Here is a 21,375-nt window from a genome sequence, read left to right on the forward strand (position 1 = left end):
GTTTAATGATTGATTTTTCCTTGCTTTTGCACGATCATAATTGTGTCATACAGTATCAGGGTATTTTATTAATTATGTTTGTATGAGCATATGTCAATATGAATATGTTAAAGAATCCTTTTACCATGTATACAGAAACATTATTGCTGACTTTCATAATTGGAAAATTACACACATATAATACGCATAATACAGTATTATTTGTGACAGCATACTAAATATATACTGTGATACATAGTGACAGAGACTGATCCCAGACACAAAACATGACCTTATTGGTGCTAAATCTCTTGTTTACATATCCTTATCATTAAATATTAACAATAGGGTCAATTTATATGAATTTTGAAATGGGTTTCTTGCCTCAGATGATAGTAGATACTTAAGGCAAAAAGCCATAACTGATATTCTTTCCACACATGAAGACCAGCTGCTAAGTTCTCGAACACACTTGACCATTTGAATAATTCAGGCCTATCAATAAATTAGCCTGTGGATCACGTGATGACAGCAGGAAGCGCATCACTGCCAGTTGTCTCTTGTGAATAGTACACTCTGTTCCTGTTTCCACTTTAAAGCTGAAGGCCCGGATCGTTCAAGGTAACATTTGTGTGCTAATTTGACACCAGTTGACCCCATGGATGGAAAAAGCATACCTAAAAAACGTGAATGTATATAACTGAATGACAAAGCTTGCATGAGTTAAAACCTTTATAGATTGCCTCCACAACTTGGTGACCTGTTTTGTCTGTACCATCATTTTTATATAAGATCAGTTTTCAGTTAAAAAGAATAATGACTATGTGAAGTTTATTTGAATGGGTTCTAATTAAACTAATTGTGATTGTAGGGACCCTGGCTTAAAGGAATATTCCAGGTTCAATATAAATGAAGCTCAATTAACAGCATTTGTAGCATAACATTACCACAAAAATTATTTTTAAATCACCCCTTGTGTGTGTGTGTGTATATATATATATATATATATATATAAATTGGTTACAGCACAGCACTTACAATAGAAGTGAATGGGGCCAGTCCATAAATACTAAAATACACATTGTTTCAAAATATAGAGACAAGGTGTAAACATTATCCATGTTAACATGATTTTAGTGTGATAAAATGGCTTACGAACATTGCCTAAAATTATATTCAATACATGAATTACATGGTTTTATTTTCATGACAACAAAGTTTTAATATTGAATAGAACTACACAGATAAGGGTAGTAAGTGATTTTATTACACGAAAATCATGTTAACATGTATAATGTTTACATCTTGTGGCTTTACTGTTTACACAGTGTATTGGCCCCTTCACATCCATTGTAGTGCTTTACTGTAACCACGCTTGTTGCTTTAAAAAAATAAATAAGGATGAGTCGGAATTTTTGTGTGAAAATTAACAATGACTGATGTTAAATTGTATTGAACCAGGAAAGTGTAAACTTTCTCTAAAGACAAAATTCATAATGTCAGTTTTAATGTGAATAAAGCCTGAAAGACAGCATTAACTCAATATATATTAAACTAAATTGCCCTTTAAATAAGACTGTTTTGACAAGGCACTCCAACTACCAATCAAACAGATAAAACAGCACCCTCAAATGGAAGATGTCAGTAAGTTGACTTTCTGAACAGCAATTGTTAATGGTTTTAATTTTCACAAAAAAAAAAAGAGACACGCCTCCTTTTCTCATCTTTATTACTTACAAAAATAATGACCAACATTCTGCATTGACACAAACCGTGCATATGCAGAGGGCCTTTTCATTTTCTATATTAAAGCTTACATCAGAACACGTTCTGCTCATCCACTAGTAATCAAACACATTCTTCACTCTCACTAATAAATCCACATGAGGATATGCATTCAAACTGAAACAAAATCTGAAAAAACACATAGAAACAAATAAATATATACCTTTTTTTCTTCTCTTCACTTCAAGTTAGAATTACAGCACTTTTTGATCCTGTATTACTATATGACAGAGGAACAGAACTGCAGAAATTAACCACTAAAATAGTCCTTTTGGCACAATACTGTTCCCCGTTTCCAGTTCAATCAAAAGAATGTCTAATACAGCCCTATGGGATTATAGTATTTAGTACCTATAAGAAACAAAAGCATTTCCATCCCTGTCATCCAACTGTGATTTTACTTGCCGTAAGTCCTGTTGATTCCCTACACAGACAACTATAATACAAGCATGTTAGTTGCCTCAGTAATAAGGTTTTAAGTCATAATATTATTTCATGACAATTGTTCTTTTACAGCTTTAAAATACAACATTTGCTTTGACCAAGGCACTTGAGGCCAGTTGTATTTCGACAAAAAAAAACAAAACAATTAACTGAATACTGCTGTTTTCAGTGCAAGTACATCAGCACCACTCACAATAAACCTTGCCATCATTTAAGATGGATCTGAGAGACTAATGGGTAACATTGGTTTTAAAACATCCTAGTCTTAAAGGGATAGTTCACCCAAAAATGAAAATTCTCATCTTTTACTCACCCTCTTGCCATCCAAGATGTGTATCACTTTCTTTCTTCTGCTGAACACAAACGCCCATTTAGGGCAACATCAGACTTGTCTTCATAGTTAAGGAGCTGATAAGAGGACACCCCTGACATCCAGAGTGGAATACAGAAAGAATGACACCTATCATCTATATGTTTCCTATAACCTGCTGTATTTATGATGTACCCGTCTGACCTCACTTCTAAACATTTTTAGAAGAATAGTTCAGCTCTGTTGGTCTATTCAATGCAAATGAATGGTAGCCAGAACTTTGAAGCTCAAAAAAGGACATAAAGGCAGCGTAAAAGTAATCCACAGGACACAAGTGGTTTAATCCATGTCTTCTGAAGCAATATGATAGGTGTGGGTGAGAAACAGATCAATATTTAAGTCATTTTTTTACTATAAATTCTCCTCTGCACATTAGGTGGCTATATGCACAAAGAAAGTGAATTGCCAAACACAAAAGAATAATATGAAATTGCAGATTGATAATAAAAAAGGACCTCACCCACACCTATCATACTGCTTCTGAAGATAAGGATTTAACCACTGAAGTCATATAGATTACTTTAATGCTGACTGATGTGCTTTTTGGAGCTTCAAAATTCTGGCCACCATTCACTTGCATTGAATGGACCAACAGAGCGGAATCTTTGTGTTCTGCAGAAGAAAGTCAAACATCTCGGGTGTGAGGTAAATCAATAAATAAATAAATTTTCATTTTGGGGTGAACTGTCCCTTTAAGCTGACACCATTATATTTCTTAGAACACAAACTTATTCCTTGCTGATTCAAATATGATGTAAAAATAGACTGGTTAATGCTAAAGATCTCCCCACATTAAGAATCACTGACAGCAATGTATACTGAAAACAAATTCTATCTTGCAATTTTATATTGCAACTTCTGTGAACTGGGACCTGTTTAAAGTATAACTAAGTAGGGGGTGATTTGACTACATTCTTGGAATGACAACAGTGCCAGCCTCACGTAAACTGCTAATGAGGCTCCCACCTGCTGACATCCATTCACACCCCAGTCCGGTGTTCTGCTTCTTGCTCCATATTTGCGCTATTAGTGTTTGGATTTGTACAGCAGAGGGGCCAGTTTTTGTGCACACAAACCTTCCCTGGAACCAGCAATCCACTGTCCTGTGAAAACAATTGGATGGAATTTTGCCAGAGGCTAAACTAAGGCAAAACGCCTCTACAAAAAGAACAGGAGGTACACGCATGTCATGTAGGTGGTCCTGTGCTTTGGTCAATCGGATTCAGTCAGTAAGTCATTCCCAACATTGCTATTGCAGCAGCTTTTGATTGAGAATTTCCCAGATCATAGCTTTCCTGAAAAACGGCATATGATTCTACAAAGGGAGAGAGAGAGAGAGAGAGAGAGAGAAAGATGATTGTGCATAAAGCACCCAAGATGAAAATACAATTCTAAAGCTGTGTTAAAGGTGCATACGCTGTCATATGTGTACAGGGTGAGTGACAAATTTCATCATCAGCAGGGTATGTGAGCAACATATGACCGCAGCCTGATTTCACCATGCATATCCTGTACGCATAGTCTGCGCATGTGCCTGGAATTGTTTGCACTAATTGGTGGGTCCTCAAGGTGGCAACTTTTACAGTTGGGCTGCCGCTTTCAAAGAGCAGTGCAAGAAGAGGACGTAAATGTCGGTGAGCAACATGAGTCAAAAGTATACTGAACAAAAATATAAATGCAACAATTTCAAAGATTTTACTGAGTTACAGTTCATTAAAGGAAATCAGTCAATTGAAAAATTCATTAGGCCCTAATCTAATCTAATCAATGCGTATGGAAAATTTCTGGGATCTTTTATTTCAGCTCATGAAACATGGGACCAACACTTTACATGTTGCATTTATATTTTTGTCCAGTGTAGAAACAACAACAGTGGATGTGGACATCAAGAATGTGTGTGAGGAGGTCAGGAAATATCTGCATTTGTATAACTCAAGTCTCAAAAGACTATAAAGACATCATTATGGGTCTAAACTCCTGAAGAGGAATGGTCCAATATCACATAGTAGTTGTATACTGCACATGCGTCGCCCACCTGTGTACGCGTGCACAGTCAAATGGAGTATACTTTGAAAGCTAGTGTAAAAAATAGTCACATTCGATGGCAGCACAGCTCTCTGCTTCCCATTCATTAATAGCCCTGTGAAAGCAAAATGAATGACAGGCAGAAAGTGCCTCAAAGTTATCGGATTAACTAAAAGACTCTGACAAGGCACATGTCCCTAAATCACTCACAGCACCTTAAACGTGTTTGTGTGAGATAATCAGCACCTGTCTGAATGTAAGGTTGCATCCTCGGGTGATATAATCAGCATATTTGCATACGAACACACCACAGTCACTTCCGTTCTTCTGCTGAGGGATCTCCTACAAACAAACAGCTGTCTATTGATTTGCTACAGTAAATATCTATTATAAATGAACTTTAACAGTAGATGTCTTATGTCAGGTCTCAAGATTCGTTTACAAAATGTTATGTTTGTAAACTACAAGTTGTATCTTAAGACATTATAAGACATTACATTTGACAACTGCTTACGGTAGGCCGTAGACTGCTCACTGTCCACTTCAAGATGTCCAAATCTTTGCCCTTCTTCACCTTGAACTCCTCTTTCAGATAAAGCCTATTGGACAGAAATGGCTATCAGGTTAATGAGATAAAGGTGTAGTCCCCTCTGGGAAGAAACAAAACAACCACATGCTTTCACATCATAATACAATGAGCAGGAATACATGCATATTCTTACTACAACTATGCTTAATAAGCCAACAACATGTGTGGTTATGTAAATGCATTAAACGGCGTTCCTTTATCGGTGTGAGGTCATAAACAGCTTAGGAATAAACAGATTGACTTTGTGTTGCAGGTAAACACCTTTACCAGCGATCTTACTGACTTCAGGATTTGATGTCAAAAGCAGAAAATAACGCAATTTCAAATCTCATGTAAACACGGTTCTCTTGCTTTGTTGGATTTTTTTAAAGAGGTCATGACATACTCATATATATATATATAAAATTATATTATCTTCCCTGAGGACCACTTATGTTGGTAAAGTTTTTTTTTTTTTTTGCACCAAAATAATCATAATTTATTAATATATTATAGTTTTCCACCCTGTCTCTGGCCCTCTATCTGAAATGCTTGGTTTTAAGCTCTCTGGCCCCTTTAAGACTTCAATGCAAACGCCCACTGTTCTGATTGGCTAACATCGTGCAGCCCCTCCAATACAGCCATATTTGAAACTCAATCGGAAGAAATTGAACAACAAGCTCCACAACATTATAAAATTAAATTTCAGGATTTACACATAACTTACATCCAATACAATGCATCTGAATACATTAAACTGTTCACTCAAGCACAGCGGCACCTTAACAATAAAACAGTCATGACATTTGAAATATTTGTGAATGAAACTGTTTACTTGCGCTTTTGCATCAGGTCCAATAAAGTTTTTAACTGCCCCATCTTTAATAATGCTCATTCAATAACAGTTCCTTTGCAAAGCTTGAATCATGTGTTGACTGGTTCACAAGCAATCCACTTTGACCTGAGCCGAAACCACAATCCACGCTGAAATGTTCCGAATACGCAAATGTAATACAATCCATGGTGATGTTGGTTGCTTCAACAGGCCAAAGCAGAGACACTGTTCTTCACATCTTCTGTGTTTATTTACACACAGAACAGCATGTGTATATCCCAGTCTCTGGCAGCAGAATGAGACGCGTTTTTAAAAGTTGCGCTTTTACCACTCTTAAAACGTGGCGCACAACGCCAGAAACACATCAAAACGATCAAAGACCTCCATCTAGTGCATGTTTACAAAAGACTAACAAATAAAAATAGCACAGATGGTTGCAAAAACAGTTCAGGACACCTTCAAAACGGCGCAGCTGTTCTAACTTGACATCGCGTCTTTTAAAAGTGGCGCAAGATGCATGATAACGGTCAAAGCTCTTCGTCAAGTGCATGTTTATGTAGAAAAACATTTAAATCCAGATAGGTCATGAAGGTGTCCCGTGAAAGTCTCTTTTGGTATAGATCAGGGGTCGGCAACCTTTTTGACATGGTGTGCCTTATTTTATTTTATTTTTCTGGTCAATGGCTGTGTGCTGATGCCCCCTCCCCCCCCAAAAAAACATGCGCATGTATGTGATTTTTCTAAGTTTGGGTCCATTTTTCTGATTTTAATTGTTTATTTTTCATTACAAATGATATTATCAGCATAACAGTTTGAGTGAAAAATTTGTGCAAATCCCGATGATTATGATAATCATGACCCTGCACGTGAATTTTCACAAAGCATCTTGTGAAAGTGCTTTAATGAAAGAAAACCTGTCCTTTTGTACAAAATGAGTTAGCACAGTTAATGTCAAAAATTTGCTTATTTAATTACTGATCACAAAATTGTGTAGAATCTTAAATATTTGTTATATTATGTAAAAAAAAAAAAAAAAAAAATACAAAAATCACAGAGGGGTAATCACTAGCACGCAAGCAACAGCGAGAGAGGAGCAGGCTATTTTATTTATACGAAGTTTTTCGCACCTGCTTTCCAATCTACATCTTGATGTAATCCTTCCTCATGTTCACGAAGCATGTTTTCATCAGCTGAATGGGAGACTAAACACTATTAAAGCACGACGAGACTCGCGCTGCACGCGCGAGCCATTCTCGCATCACATGCCGATCAACTATTTAGCCATTTTCGATGAATTGCACCTGCAAAATCCTAAAACTTTATTTCCAGGTTTAATTTATATTTTGAATAGACTCAGATTTTTGAAACACATGAGGTGGGTTTATGTTTTCTCTTTTAATCATTTAATGTAATTTTGAGTGTGACTGATTTAAGGACGGTGTACCTGTATGCTGGGTTGGAAATCTCAAGGATTAATAGTCGTTACATCACGTGTTGTTCTGAAAGCAAAAAGAAACAAATGAAACACGGAATGTAGGCTGTCATCCACACAGCCTGACCGAAGCAAAGAGGGCGCGTTTACTCGCGTGAAGCACTGCCGGCTCGTGATGCGCGAATGGCTTGCATGCGCATCACAAGTCTCGTCACATTTAAATAGTGTTTAGCCTCCCATTCAGCTGATGAAATCATGCTGCGTAATTATGAGGAAGGATTATATCAAGATGCAGATTGGAATGCAGGTGCGGAATTTATATAAATAAAATGGTCTACTCCATCTCTTGCGTGCCAGTGATTACCCGTCCCATAGGTTGCCGCCCCCTGCTATAGATGAATCTCCCTTAACAGGCCCTATTGTGCCCTTCAATTGGACTCGGACAAATCACAATTACGCGTTCTGAGCACACGAATGACCCAGCGAAGTCGGAAGTTCAAGTGGGAAACTCGGAATTCTAGATGATACCGGAGTTGCCGAGATTGGAGTCCTAAACTTTCAACATGGCAGAGGCTCTCCTACAGTTTCTGTAGTGAATGACAGGTTGTTAATTTTTCTAAATACAGCAAATTGTTTGCTCTTTCCGTTTTGGTCATATTCATTTATGTATATCAGCAACCACTCTATGCATGTTGTACATTTTTACACCATGAAAATAGCTTGTATTTGACTAAAATTCCGTTGTGTATGAGCGATATGTATTATGGTGTCAAAATAAAAGGTCCTCAAGAAATATGAATGAATGAACCTGGCGTCGTCCATGTTTCCTGTTCTTTCCAACAACAGAGCACGTGAACACGACATACTCGTAATTACCACTTCAGAAGTGAAAAGTAGGAAAATTCTGATAACAAATGAAGGCAGCATACCTCCTCTTCACCTATGTGACTGAGCACTAGCGGGCGGGGCCAAGGGTGCAATGACGAAAATAGGCATTGATGTGTTTCAGATGCACAAGTTCCACAAATTCCAGTTTCTGTAGCTTGGTTTAAATATAAATGCTCTTTTTCTATTGAGGAAGTTTTCAGTTCTGAAACTTACAGTATATTTTTGTAGTTCAATGACCTCATATATCAAAAGATCAAGGAAAATTGTATTCCTCATGTCATGACCCCTTTAAAATAAGCTGATCTTTGGGAGTTATCAGCATATTGGTGTGCATGTAAATGGGCTCAATGATTGTTTTCATTCAGTTAAATTAACCAGTGCAAACAGCACAGTTACAGCAAGTACTCATTTTAGTTGATGTTCAGTTCATATGAAAAATTTATAAAGTTGAAAACTATAAAAGAAAAAAAAGATTATCAATGATCATTATTGTGTGCATATAACCATGTATCATGTCACAATGTCCTAACTGGATCCAATGTTAATTTTCACAGTTCTGAACTTTAACCAAATATTAAAATGTATGGAAAAATCTATAAACCTTTAATTTCTTGGTTGTGTTACATGTTTCAAATATATAAAAGTCTGGATTTTTTTTTTTAAATGAATTCATTACTGATTTTTCTTCTCTAAAAATATTGTGCATTAATATCTTGCTGTATTAATTTTTTCAGTAATATTTTGAATCAACAGTATGTTTTAATGAAAACGTAATTAAATTATCATAATGCGTCTTTTTCGTCTCGTCTTCGTTATCACTGACAAAAAAAAAAAAAAAAAAAAAAGACTTAAAAACATTTAAGTTTAAACATTAATTTTCATCAGCCATTTAATTGATGAGATTAACCCTAATTGGACTGCATAACAAATCTGCATTAAAACACTCCAGACTTAGCATGTCGTGAGAGAGTGTGAATATGCGTGATCAGTTTCGATAAGTCTTGTTTGGTTAGCATCACTTTTGTCAAGTACACTGGGCTTGCAGAAGCAGCGCTGACCGCACTGGGAAATGTCGGTTTCAGACTTTGGACATTAGACATTCTGCTTCTTATAAATGGATTGAATGCACATTCAAAAATATCTATATAATATTGTGAGAAAAACAATTGCGATGTATCGATATAAGACTGTATCTGCAAAGTCCTAATTATCACTTACAGAATCATGTTGCAGATGTCATCATGCCTTTGGCCCATGGAATCATATGACCGTACAGACTTTGATTTAAAGTCAACAACCTACAGCGGAAGGAAAGGGAAACATTACACAATCCAGACCTCATGAGGCACACACAAATTAAATACATTTATAACATGAATATGAGAGGTTTGCACAACCAAATATTCCCATGCGAGTAACCACACTCTTCACTGAGCACCAAACAGTGAAAGCTTGTGCTCCATGAAAAGAAAACAATTTTAATTTGAGTCAAAATAGTTAGTTTGAAATCTTAACACTGAAGTTTATTACTCACAGCAAGGGACCAGTGAACACCCAGGTGAAGGGGAACCAGGATGATGTCATACTGGAAGAGGTCTACAGCCTTAGTCCATCGCCGTACTGCAGTATGTCCACCACTATGCAGCTTGGGAAAGAGGAAGGTGCTGAAAGAGTAGACCTTCCTGCCCCCTACTTCCTGCTCACTGCGTGACATCACAAGATTCATGTAGAAGTTGATCACCTGAGAAAGAAATTTTCATACATCATTGCCTGACAAGTGTTCCATGAAAGGTAAAGTTTCTGAAGATCATTCAAATCATCAGTTCCATGTTTTTACATTTCAACAGTGTCAAGGAAACTACCATGATTCATGTCAGATCAGACAAACCATCTGACAATAAAAAGCTCTTTTGATATGACACTTTCAGATAGTACCTCATCATTGAGCCAGCTGCCTTCTTGCAGGGTTGCCAGATCCCTCTGTGTGATGCGCAGTTTGAAAGCACTGCACAGAACCAGGTTTGGATCACTCTGGGCAAGAGCAGCACTCACTTCCTGCTGCATCTCCTGTTACATTATACACAGACAACATTGTGACTCACACCAAAGGGAAAAAAGCCAAATGTAACAGTTAAAATTAAGTAGTAATATACACACGACAAGACCTGCTAAATTAGGTTTAGGGAATGAATGCTTGCAGATCTCATAGGTGCTGTGTTGAATAACTATATTACGTGCAAATATGAATACTTCCCTAATATAAAGTATGCACAAAGCAGTATGTCAAATTAGTAGGCTGTCCAAATCCTCATTTCTCATGAAACAGGACACAAACAATACCACGATGACATATTGCATCTGGAGAGATTCTGAAGTGTGCAACCACTAAACACCTTACAATCCCACATGGCCATAATTAACAAAGGAGCAGTTAGATTCAAAATGTTGAATTAAAAACATCAGAGAACCGACAATCAGGTAGCAAAGGACAATGGCCACATTCCTGGATAGGAATGTAATGTACACACGTGCATAGCTAAAGAACATACTTAATGGTGGAGAAATAATTTCTTCATCAAATGCAGTTCATCCTTTGAAAGTAAGGGAATTCAGATGCAGTTTGTCTCTTAATGACCCCATTTACACCTGGTATTAAGATGTGCTTCAGGTGATCCATTTTAAAACTCATTTTGTGATAGGATCACTGAAACCACATATGGAGGTGGTCAAAAATCCACGGGACCACATGCGTTCCAGACAGCAGCGATTAACTGTCAATTAACCAATACACTAAATCAAAAGGTTTACACTTTGCCATTTACTGTACGTGCGGCTTTAAAAGTAAAAAAAAATATTTGATTGGAAAATTTGAAAAAAGCGGATAAGCATGCACAAGACTTCACTTCTTCGATGTACCTGACATCAACATGCAAGTGAGAAGCAAGAACATCTGAAGCAAAGTTTATACAAGTGCTCCACCAAATAACTTCTGTTCAAATGCAAGTTTGATTTTAGATGACATTTTAAATATAGGCCTATGTAGAAAATACGATACTTTTTTTTTTTTTTTTTTCGCAAAGCATCATCATGCAGTAACACTGATACAGTGAGCCATGTATGCAGTCATGAAACCAGAGACCCTCCCCTCAAAATCTGAACACAAGTGGTCACAGGAGATGCATTTGAGCGACCACATGTGCATGGCAGTGTCTCATATGGCCACTTGTGATCAGATCATCTAAGATAAATCATAATACCAGGTGGAAACAGGGACACACAAAAAAAACACTGTTATAAACAGGTGGGCAGGAATTGGCAGTACCCAATTAGCCTGCTGCTAGATGCAGGAACTACACCCTCTGGTGCTTAAAAGCATGTATCGTCATTGACGTACATTCAAAAACAACCACGACGCAAGGGGCTCAAGCACTAAGGTTGGAAACAAACTAAACTTACACATCCTTGTTTAAACAATTTTATGATTCTAGATTGCTAGATAGAGTGACGCACAACAACACAAGTTACAAAGGCCTGGATTTTTATTGTAGAAACTAACCTTGGTCAGTCTGGGAAACTCCTCACTGCGCCTCACTGTGTCTGTAATCAGTTCAGGTCTGGACGGTAACAAGGGCTGATGCCCGGCTGCTGTGTCTTTCTCCCTAAGATTCAACCTGGCCTCAACCTCCGCCGACAGATCCACATCTACAGGCTGGAGAGAGGATTCATATGAGAGAAAGTGTTCTGTAAGTTATTTCAAAACTACATACAATATCGAACCATGTCCACCATCAGATATTGTTTTTAAAACCTTCTGAACCCAGTATTTTTTTATAGTTTTAATGCGTGGCCACCACCAACCCTTGCGTAACAAACAAGTTGTTCGCTATGACTTTTTACTTACGATTTGTCTTGCCGTTTGACCATCCAGTCCTTTTTCCTTTACATCACTTCCTGGTGTGCTCCTGTTAACATCCATCATTCTGTAGTAGAGCAAGAAACACAAATAAAACAATTAAAAGCCATTAAATGCAGGTAGGCTGTTTTAAACTAAGTAGTGGAAAAAAAGAAAAGAAAATTAAGATGACATAGTAAAGCGTTACCTCTCTTTAGTCTGCATCAGTGATATTGGATCCCTCCACAAAGACATGCTGGAGATGGCTGAAGTCAAACAGGAAAATATAGAAACATTTTATTTAATTGGACTTGAAAAAGCATTATGAGATTTTCATCAAAAGGACAGAACTACTTTAGGGACAGATGGGAAAACTACATGAAGCAAAATCACATAGTGGTGCATACTGTGCACAACAGATCATAGTTGTGCTCACCTCTCACTGAAGCAGGTCTGCCCATTTCAGTAGTGCGACTAAGGGAGGTGGCCTTGTGTCCATCGAGGGGGAAAGTAGTGCTAAAGAATTGAGAAAATATTGCAGGGTTCATACAGGCATCACTGAATGAAAATCAAGGATTTAAGTCATTTTTCCAGCACCAATGTTTCATATTGAAGGACTTCACAGAAGTAAAAACTCTGAGCTTTCATTTAATATACAGTACTGTGCAAAAGTGTTATGTACATAAGAAGTTTCATAAAAACATTTATCTTAAGATGGTTATTTATATCTTCAGCTTTAGTGTGTCAGTAGGAAATATACATTTTAGACTCCCAAACATTCCTTTTGCAAATAAAAAAAGATTAGAATAGATGAACAGGGAACCCTGCAACAGATGGCATGACTCCAACAGAGCCTCCCACTGAACATTGAGTCAGTCTGGGATTACATGGAGATGGAAGAAATGTGGCAAATTCTCCAAGAAGCTTGGAACATCTTATCTGCCAACAACCAAGAAAAACTGTGTGCAGGTGTAACTAGGAGAATTGGGGCTGTTTTGAAGGCAAAGATGGTAACACCAAATATTGATTTTGCTTGTTTTATGTTTACTAGACTTTGGATGATGTTAATTGATATATGAAAACTATTTATGGCATTATTTTTGAAGACATCCTCACTATGCAACAGTTTTCACAAGTGCCTAAAACATTTGCACAGTACTGTGTGTATATTATATATATATATATATATATATATATATATATATATATATATATATATAATTTGTTTGTCATTATTATAAATACATTTTAGTTTAAAAAAAAAGACAATATACATTCAATTAACACAACGTCATGAATTTGCAGATTTTATTAATGAAGAGCTGTCACCATTTGTTTGACAAGCGCTAAAATGGTAGTCTTAAAAAATAAAAAAAAAATAAAAAACTGCACTTCAGAGCGAGCGTCTGACTTTTGTTGCACAATGCACATTAACGAAGAGTTGCACAGTCTCTGTTGCATTCACGTTATGTCTGACTAGATTTAATGTTGCTTCTTTTTGATGAACAACTGACTGTAGAGAACAGAAAGCATATTAAGAAAGACATTGTCCAATGAAAATTGATTGCTTGGGTCTCGTCTTTGAGGGACATACATTAAATGATGCATGGTCACGTTACACTCGTTTGTAGAGGCATATGCGTTAAAAGGGAGAATCTTGTGAAAACAGTCTGTGGTAGAGTTTAACCAAAGTCACAGTTGACCTCATTAAACGCAGTGTAAATTTAACTATGAAATATAACGCCTCAAACTTAAGCGACGGTGACATCCATGCAGTCAATCCATGAGGTAAATCTCCTTCAGAGTACACGTTCATGCGACGCAACACATAATGAAAGTTTTTCGCTACTATTCAACTCAATCACCCAATGCAAAATCTGGTTGCATATTTGAGATGTGTATACACATTGACATTTGGCAAAGCACAGACTTTTGTTTTTTACCCACCCCACCACGTCACATAAAACAAAATGAGCTGTGACTGGTCGCTGTTCATGTCGATCAGACGGCCCCTTTCAATCTTGTGCAGTTCAAATATGTACACTGTGAGTGGGAGATATTGTGGGGGAAAAAAAAAAAAACGATGTGTGGAAAATTAATGCGTTTCTCAGGCATGGTAAATGTATAGAAATGTATAGTAAATGTGTTAATTTCAAGAACTTTTAGGCACTTTTCAACAAAACATGCCGATTTACCAGGTATTCCAGTCCTTAAATTTCTAAAAGCTAAATTCAAGCACTAAGGACTTTGTGCAAACCCTGATATTGTTAATGTCCTCTTTTAGAATTATATCTGTGACAGAAATGTGGTGTGTTGATGGAAATGAATGAATAAGGTTTTCACATTCATAAACATATGGGCAGTCGAAAGACATGCGTGTTTACATCAGAGGCTTCGTCCGTCCAAATGGCAGCGGTTTACTCTTGGAGTATTTCTCTGATGCCATCTTTACCAGCTTCCTGTAGTGCTCACGATCACTCTCTCGCAGTGCCTGCGCCAAACGCCAACACACAGAAAGAGATCATCAGGTTATCAATCTCACAGGCATCTTGGTTTAGACTTAGCGAACAAGTGATATCACTAAACAAAATCAGAAAATACAATGACAAAGATAGTCAGTTAAAATGCAGATTTCTTACCTCCTCCACAGTCAGGCAAGGTTTGTGTGTACTGCTCGGGGTTTCCATCTCAGCCGGCCTTGCTCTCAGCCCTTGGGCAGTGCAAGATGGTACCAACATTAGGGATCTGCGCTGGGGCGGATCTTTGGCTCTATCCTGGCTTCCCTTGTACATCATTACTCCACTGCTCAAGGAGACAAAGATTGTTAGTGAATGAGAAATGCCAAAGCAAATCAAAGAGCATCAACAGTCTCCACTTTTGTTAGAAGTTTATACAGAATCATTAAAGAATGGAAAGCTTCCACCAACCATGACACAAGCCCGGATCAGTCTGATACTTAAAAAGGACAAAGATCCAAGTGAATGCAAAAGTTACCATCCAATCTCCCTGATCCAACTAGATGTAAAAACTGTCAAATTTTGGCTAACCGATTAAGTAAGGTTATGACATCTCTTATAGATATAGATCAGGTGGGGTTTATTCGGGGCTGTAGCTCTTCTGATAACATCAGGTGTCTCATCAATATCATGTGGTCAGTAGCAAATGATCAGTCTCCAGTCGCTGCCATCTCACTTGACGATGAAAAGGCATTTGATATGGTAGAATGGGATTATCTTTAAGATTTTGGAAATGTATGGGTTCGGGAGTACATTTATTGGTTGGATTAAGTTACTTTATAGACACCCTGTAGCAGCGGTACAAACAAATGGATTAATTTCAGATTATTTGACTCTGAATAGGGGCACTCGGCAGGGTTGCCCTCTTTCCCCTTTATTGTTCTGTCTTGCCCTGGAACCATTAGCAGCCGTGATAAGAAAGGAAGATGATTTTCCAGGGGTGATGGCAGGAGGTGTGGCGCATAAACTTCTGCTTGATGCAGATGATAATTTATTATTCATCTCCGACCCCACTAGATCTATGCCTTGCCTCCACAGAATTATTAATTCCTTTTCCAAGTTCTCAGGATACAGAGTCAATTGGTCTAAATCCGAAGCTTTGGCTCTGACAGCGCACTGTCCAGTAACGATCTTCCAGCCGGGCGCCTTCCAGTGGCCCAAACAGGGCATTAAGTATTTCGGAATTTTATTCCCAGCAAATCTGTCTGATTTAGTCAGAGTTCACTTTGATCCCTTAATAAAAATGTTAGAGCGATGTGGGCAGGTGGGCTTCATTACATTTATCTATGATTGAGAAGGTTAATGTTATTCAAATGAATTGTATTCCAAAATTCAACTACCTGTTACAATCTCTCTCTGTAGATGTCCCTCTTTCTTATTTCAAGCAATTTGATAGCATAGTGAAGTCCTTCATTTGGAATGGTAAGCGTGCCAGGTTAAATTTCAATAAGTTACATAGGCCGATTGACAAAGGTGGGCTAGGCCTACCCAAGATTTTGTTTTATTATTATGCGTTCGGTCACAGACATTTGGCTCATTGGTCGCTTCCACCTGAGAGAGCCCCTCCATGGTTTTGTACTGAAAAGGAAGCTCTTGCCCCTATCTCGCCTCTGCATAGCCTTTCGATCAAATTAATCGGAGAAGTCACACCCCGTTATTTTGCATTTACACTCGATATGGACAAAAGTGTCCAGAGTGTTTAATTCTGATATTTATTTAAATGTTGCCTCGAGCATATGGCAGAACCCTAAACTATGCATTAATAAGTCCCCTTTCTGTTGGTCAGATTGGATTGTGAGGGGGTTAATACACTCGGTGACCTGTATGAGAGTGGAGTATTGAGACCTTTTGAAAATTTGGTTCAAAATTTTGGGATTCCTAGATCTCAATTTTATAAGTATTTACAGATGCGCCACCTACTCTGCACTGTTTTTGGGAGTGGCACGCACCCCCCTAGTGTGGCAGATACTCTGGGAGTGGTGATTACTGCTTTTGGAAAAGGTCATGAAGCATCAGTGTATTACTTCCTGCTAATTCAGAGTCTGGGGGACGGAGCTTTAAATTCTCTTAAAAGATTATGGGAGGAAGATTTAAATTTGTTTTTGAAGGAGGGAGTGTGGGCTAGGATTCTAAAAAACATCAAGTCTGCATCTAGAGATGCAAGGGTGCGCCTTATGCAATTTAAGATTCTACATAGATTTTATTGGACCCCTTCTAAATTGTATAGGCTTGGTCTTAAGGACACACCCACCTGCTGGCAATGCCATTTAGAAGATGGAGACACCACCCATGTTTTTTGGGGGTGTCGTAAGATACAGGAGTTCTGGTTGAGGGTCCAGAATTTTATGGCCAACGTATTGGGTACTCGGATCTCCTTTTGCCCCAGGCTCTGTATTTTGGGTGACGGGGTGGTCATTGATGTAGGAGATAAGTACAAGAAGAACTGGATCATGTCCGGTGTTATGGTGGGCAGACAGGTCATCCTTAGAGGATGGAAGTCAGCTAGAGCCCCCTTGTTTCGTGAGTGGTACGAGGAGATGAGCAGGGTGGCAGCTTGGGAAGAGTTGTCATATAGAAGGCTAGGCAACATGGATATGTTCATCAGGAGGTGGGGCAGCTATTTGGCCTTTTTGGAGGGCTCTCGGGGAGGGGCAGTGGAGGGAGACATGTTGTTTTAAATGTGTATGTTGTAGCCTTTTTGTTTTTGAACATACACTTTTTTTTAAATGGATTTCTAAATATTTTCTTCTGTTTTATTGTTTGTTTGTCTTTGTCAATTGTATTTGACCACTGGGGTATCTGTTTGTGTTGGGTGGTGGGGTGGTTAATGTTCGGGAGGAAAGGTTGTAAATAATATAATGCGATTCCAAATATTCTGTTATTTTTATATATATGGGGTTTCTTTTATTATGTTATACAGAATCAATAAAAACTTTTAATAACAACAGTTATATCAAAAATAAAAGGAACATGTAGACAGAGTGATATCCTGTGTTTAAAATTCAAAATCATTACAACTTGTTTGTAGTTATGCTATAAGGCAATGAAATATAATAATTTAAATGTTAAAAAAAAGGGTTCTGACATCAAAATAAACTGTATATGATCTGAAGTACAATAATTGTGCATATTTATTTCATAATCAGATTATAAACACTCTTTGAGAAGACTCAATAACAACACTAAAATAACTAAATTCACTAAATAACACTTACTCAGGTTTCCTCAAAGCATGGGGGTTGTGGTGGACATTGGGTGCTGTTCTCTCTTTACTCTTAACACCAATTTCTATCTGTTTATCTGAGGGAAGAAACCATTACACAGAAAACTGGATTAGTGATATGGACTCTGTGCATGTGTTCAATCTACAGAACGAACACACGGAAACTGGAAAAGGATTTCCAATGTGGGATTACCCATTCTGCTGCTCTCAAGCCATGTATTCAGGCTGTTGCTGTGTATGTCATCAATACCCATAAAGGCAACCCTGCCAACCTGAGTTACCAGTGAGCAAAACAAGAAGACAACATGCACAATGTATGAAACCAGGATTTTGTAAACAATGAGGAATTGAACGACTACTATTGGTGATCATAATACAATTATACCGGTGTATAGGCTTTCTGCTTTTCATGTTCAGCATTTCTGTGGCGTCTCAAACGGAATAGCCCAGCAATCCCTGCAAAAGTTTTCTTGACAACTCTGACGATCACATCTGTAGAGAGAGACAATATTACATTTAGAAACGTCTTGATGGCAGGTGACTGAGAAATGCCCAAAAGGCCTTGCTAGATTCTGGACAAGCTTGGTGAACACTGTAAATGCTAGAGGGAACAGATGTTTATGGTAGATCTCTAGTCTAAATATTTACCATGTCTTGCTCTCTTGGTCTCTGGATATTCCGTTGCACCATCAGTGGAATACACACTGCAATACAAGAGAAAATTATGCACTAGGGCTGAAACGATTAGTCCATGTTATGGACAAAAATTTGTTGTCGAATAGTCGTTTGATCTCATTTAACGTAACATGATCACATTAAACTCTAATGATGACACGAGATCAGCACTGCAGTTCGCGCCTGACTGAGGAGAGGAAGAATTCCACAGCTCACAGTCCAGATGCACTCTAAACTTTCCAAACAGCTTCAGGTGATGTAGATCGCAAAATATGAGGGAATTATAATGCAAAAATACAAAATAAGTAAATACAGAAGCACTCTCGTTGTGGAATAAGTGGAGCTGGAGCTGCCGCTCCGCTGAAGCAAAACTTGCGTGTCAAGGAAGGAAGGAAGATAAAGGAAGTTACATCTTTAATGCAGTTATATTTAATGCGTTATAGCTTTATTAAAGTTCAAATAATACGGAAGCAGATCATGTAAATAACTACAAACTCTGAAACTGCCATTTCTCTGTGCGGTCAGTGCCTCTTCTATGAGTTGCGTGAATTTCCCGATCTAAGGGGGAAGAGATTGAAACTGCACCCGGCTGATGCACACTCTGTCACAGAACGCTCGTTCCTCGAGTTTAATGCAGCTAGATTATAACGTGATGACTCGCGACTTATTGAAGCATAATGTGTGTGTCACTGTGCATTTCTTATCGTGAAAAAAATTGGCAATACGCACCTTTATTAATGAGAGTTTTTTTTTTGTGAGTTAAAGATGGATTGAAGTGAACAGAAAGATGAGAGAGGGTAGTCTTTGCCCCATTATACACTGCAACAAAATAAAAAAAATGTTGGCTTGTTTTCCAATATAAATATCTAAAACTTCTTTAAAACAACACACATTTTCTTTAGCAGCTATACTGCAGAAGAAAAATTGTTATCTGAGAATATTGAATACAATATAAAAAATACAAATATTTTAAAATATCTAAAAATCCTTTAAAAGATGCATTCAGGGGGCCTGGGTAGCTCAACGAATATTGACGCTGACTACCACCCCTGGAGTCGCGAGTTCGAATCCAGGGCGTGCTGAGTGACTCCAGCCAGGTCTCCTAAGCAACCAAATTGTCCCGGTTGCTAGGGAGGGTAGAGTCACGTGGGGTAACCTCCTCGTGATCGCTATAATGTGGTTCACTCTCGGTGGGGCACAAGGGGAGTTGTGTATATGCCATGGGGAATAGCGTGAAGTCTCCACACGCACTATGTCTCGGCTGTAATGCGCTCAACAAGTCACGTGATAAGATGTGCGGATTGACGGTCTCGTACGCGGAGGCAACTGAGATTCGTCCTCCGCCACCCAGATTGAGGCGAGTCACTACACCACCACGAGGACTTAGAGCGCATTGGGAATTCCAAATTGGGGCGAAAAAAGCACGTCTAAATATCTTACGTGTTTCTTCTCAAGTAAATGTATCTTGTTTTAAGGATTTTTAGACCATTTTAAAACGCCTCTGCTAGTGACGGATGTTAGTTTGCAAGAAAATACAACATGGGCTTCTTAAAGCAAATTATTAAAGACAATATTGGCCAACTGGCAAATTGTAATGTATAGGGATTAAGACGTTAGAACTGAACTATACTGTCCAATTAACGGCGAATCATAACTATTTGTTTATACTCGACTGTATGTGTTCATTTCGTGACTGTATGCTGTTCATGATTCTATATACCGTTCAAAGATTGTCATTGTGTAGCTAATTGCATCAAATTTGATTAATTGCTTATACTAGAGTCAATTAATAACAAACAATGACTTATCAACAAACTGAAACAAGCCAAAGCAAAACAATGCAGTGTGTGTTTGGAGTAATAACGAAATTAAGAGTGATTTGGTGAATAAAGGACTATTTCATACTTTACCTTTGATAGTTGCGTTTGGCGGGCCTGCTGTTGTCCTGCCGCTCCGTGTCTGTGCCCGCGGCTCGTGCTTCACCGTTACCGCGCTCACTAGGCCAGGCTGCGGATTTCCCACCAGAAAAGGGCACGAAGAGCGACGATAATCCGTCAACTATCCATCCATACATTACAAACCACCACGATGAATAAGACTCTCCTTCGTTTGTTAGTGCCAGGTCTATACTGAGAGTTTGTAATCAAAATAATGACCAGCTTGTGTTTCAACAGCCTTCCGTTTCCGTGCGTTTACCGCGTCACTGATCAAGCCCCGCCCACTCTTCACTGCTGACATTCCATTACACAACCAGCAGGGGCGCTACAGGTCAGCGAACAGTCAGTGAGAAAGCGCTTGGTGTGCTAGTGTTGAGAAAATTGCACACAACAAGAAGCAATGTTTGTTTTTTTAAACGGAAACACAGTTGAATGAACTTGATTTTGTTTCAAACATTTTGGCTATTTTTGTTTTTGTAATATTTTAATAAAGTGACTCACTAGCCTGAAACGTTATAGCCTACCTTTTCTGTCTTTTGCAGCACAGACGGCGTGCTCAGTATTTTAAAGGAATAGTTCATCCAAAAAATGAAAATCCTCTCATCATTTACTCATCATTTACTCATCACAGATGTGTATGAGTTTCCTTTTTCTGCTGAAGACAAACCGAATATTTTTAGAAAAATATCCCAGCTCTGCTAATCCCTACTACAATGCAAGTGAATGGTGGCAAGAACTTTGAAGCTCCAAAAAGCACATAAAGGCAGCATAAACGTAACCCATAAAACTCCAGTGGTTAAATCAGT

At 38.1% G+C, this 21,375-nt stretch overlaps 1 protein-coding gene across 3 annotated transcripts; it reads right to left on the reverse strand.

The window, feature by feature from the left end:
- Nucleotides 1-1,691: 1,691 nt before the first annotated feature.
- LOC127449153 (sentrin-specific protease 2-like) lies at nucleotides 1,692-20,824 on the reverse strand. Of its 3 annotated transcripts, XM_051712387.1 has the most exons (18): nucleotides 20,543-20,682; nucleotides 19,362-19,451; nucleotides 18,606-18,661; nucleotides 18,343-18,449; nucleotides 18,151-18,229; nucleotides 17,950-18,034; nucleotides 14,858-15,020; nucleotides 14,603-14,709; nucleotides 12,655-12,734; nucleotides 12,427-12,484; nucleotides 12,228-12,306; nucleotides 11,883-12,035; nucleotides 10,262-10,393; nucleotides 9,861-10,067; nucleotides 9,545-9,624; nucleotides 5,118-5,202; nucleotides 4,850-4,945; nucleotides 1,692-3,893 (listed from the first exon to the last, which is right to left on the reverse strand). In XM_051712387.1, the coding sequence occupies exons 5-18, from the start codon at nucleotides 18,209-18,211 to the stop codon at nucleotides 3,828-3,830; spliced, it is 1,452 nt and encodes a 483-aa protein (XP_051568347.1). In that variant the 5' UTR covers nucleotides 18,212-18,229; nucleotides 18,343-18,449; nucleotides 18,606-18,661; nucleotides 19,362-19,451; nucleotides 20,543-20,682; the 3' UTR covers nucleotides 1,692-3,827. The 3 variants fall into 3 exon arrangements, with proteins under 3 accessions (XP_051568347.1, XP_051568345.1, XP_051568346.1); XM_051712385.1 differs by lacking the exon at nucleotides 19,362-19,451 and having other exon boundaries at nucleotides 20,543-20,824; XM_051712386.1 differs by lacking the exons at nucleotides 1,692-3,893; nucleotides 4,850-4,945; nucleotides 5,118-5,202; nucleotides 19,362-19,451 and adding an exon at nucleotides 7,292-7,505 and having other exon boundaries at nucleotides 20,543-20,824.
- Nucleotides 20,825-21,375: the final 551 nt, after the last annotated feature.

This window comes from Myxocyprinus asiaticus, chromosome 12 (genome assembly GCF_019703515.2).
Source record: "Myxocyprinus asiaticus isolate MX2 ecotype Aquarium Trade chromosome 12, UBuf_Myxa_2, whole genome shotgun sequence".
Lineage (NCBI taxonomy): Eukaryota > Metazoa > Chordata > Actinopteri > Cypriniformes > Catostomidae > Myxocyprinus > Myxocyprinus asiaticus.

What these genes read in the sequence shown, in the direction of transcription:
- LOC127449153 (XM_051712385.1), bottom strand. Translation starts at nt 20,706, where the DNA reads ATGTATGGATGGATAGTTGACGGATTATCGTCGCTCTTCGTGCCCTTT. An exon ending in CTGATGCAGACTAAAGAGAG is followed by an intron (nt 12,307 to 12,426) that starts GTAACGCTTTAC and finishes GCTCTACTACAG; the next exon opens with AATGATGGATGTTAACAGGA. An exon ending in TGAGCAGTCTACGGCCTACC is followed by an intron (nt 4,946 to 5,117) that starts GTAAGCAGTTGT and finishes GTTTGTTTGTAG; the next exon opens with GAGATCCCTCAGCAGAAGAA.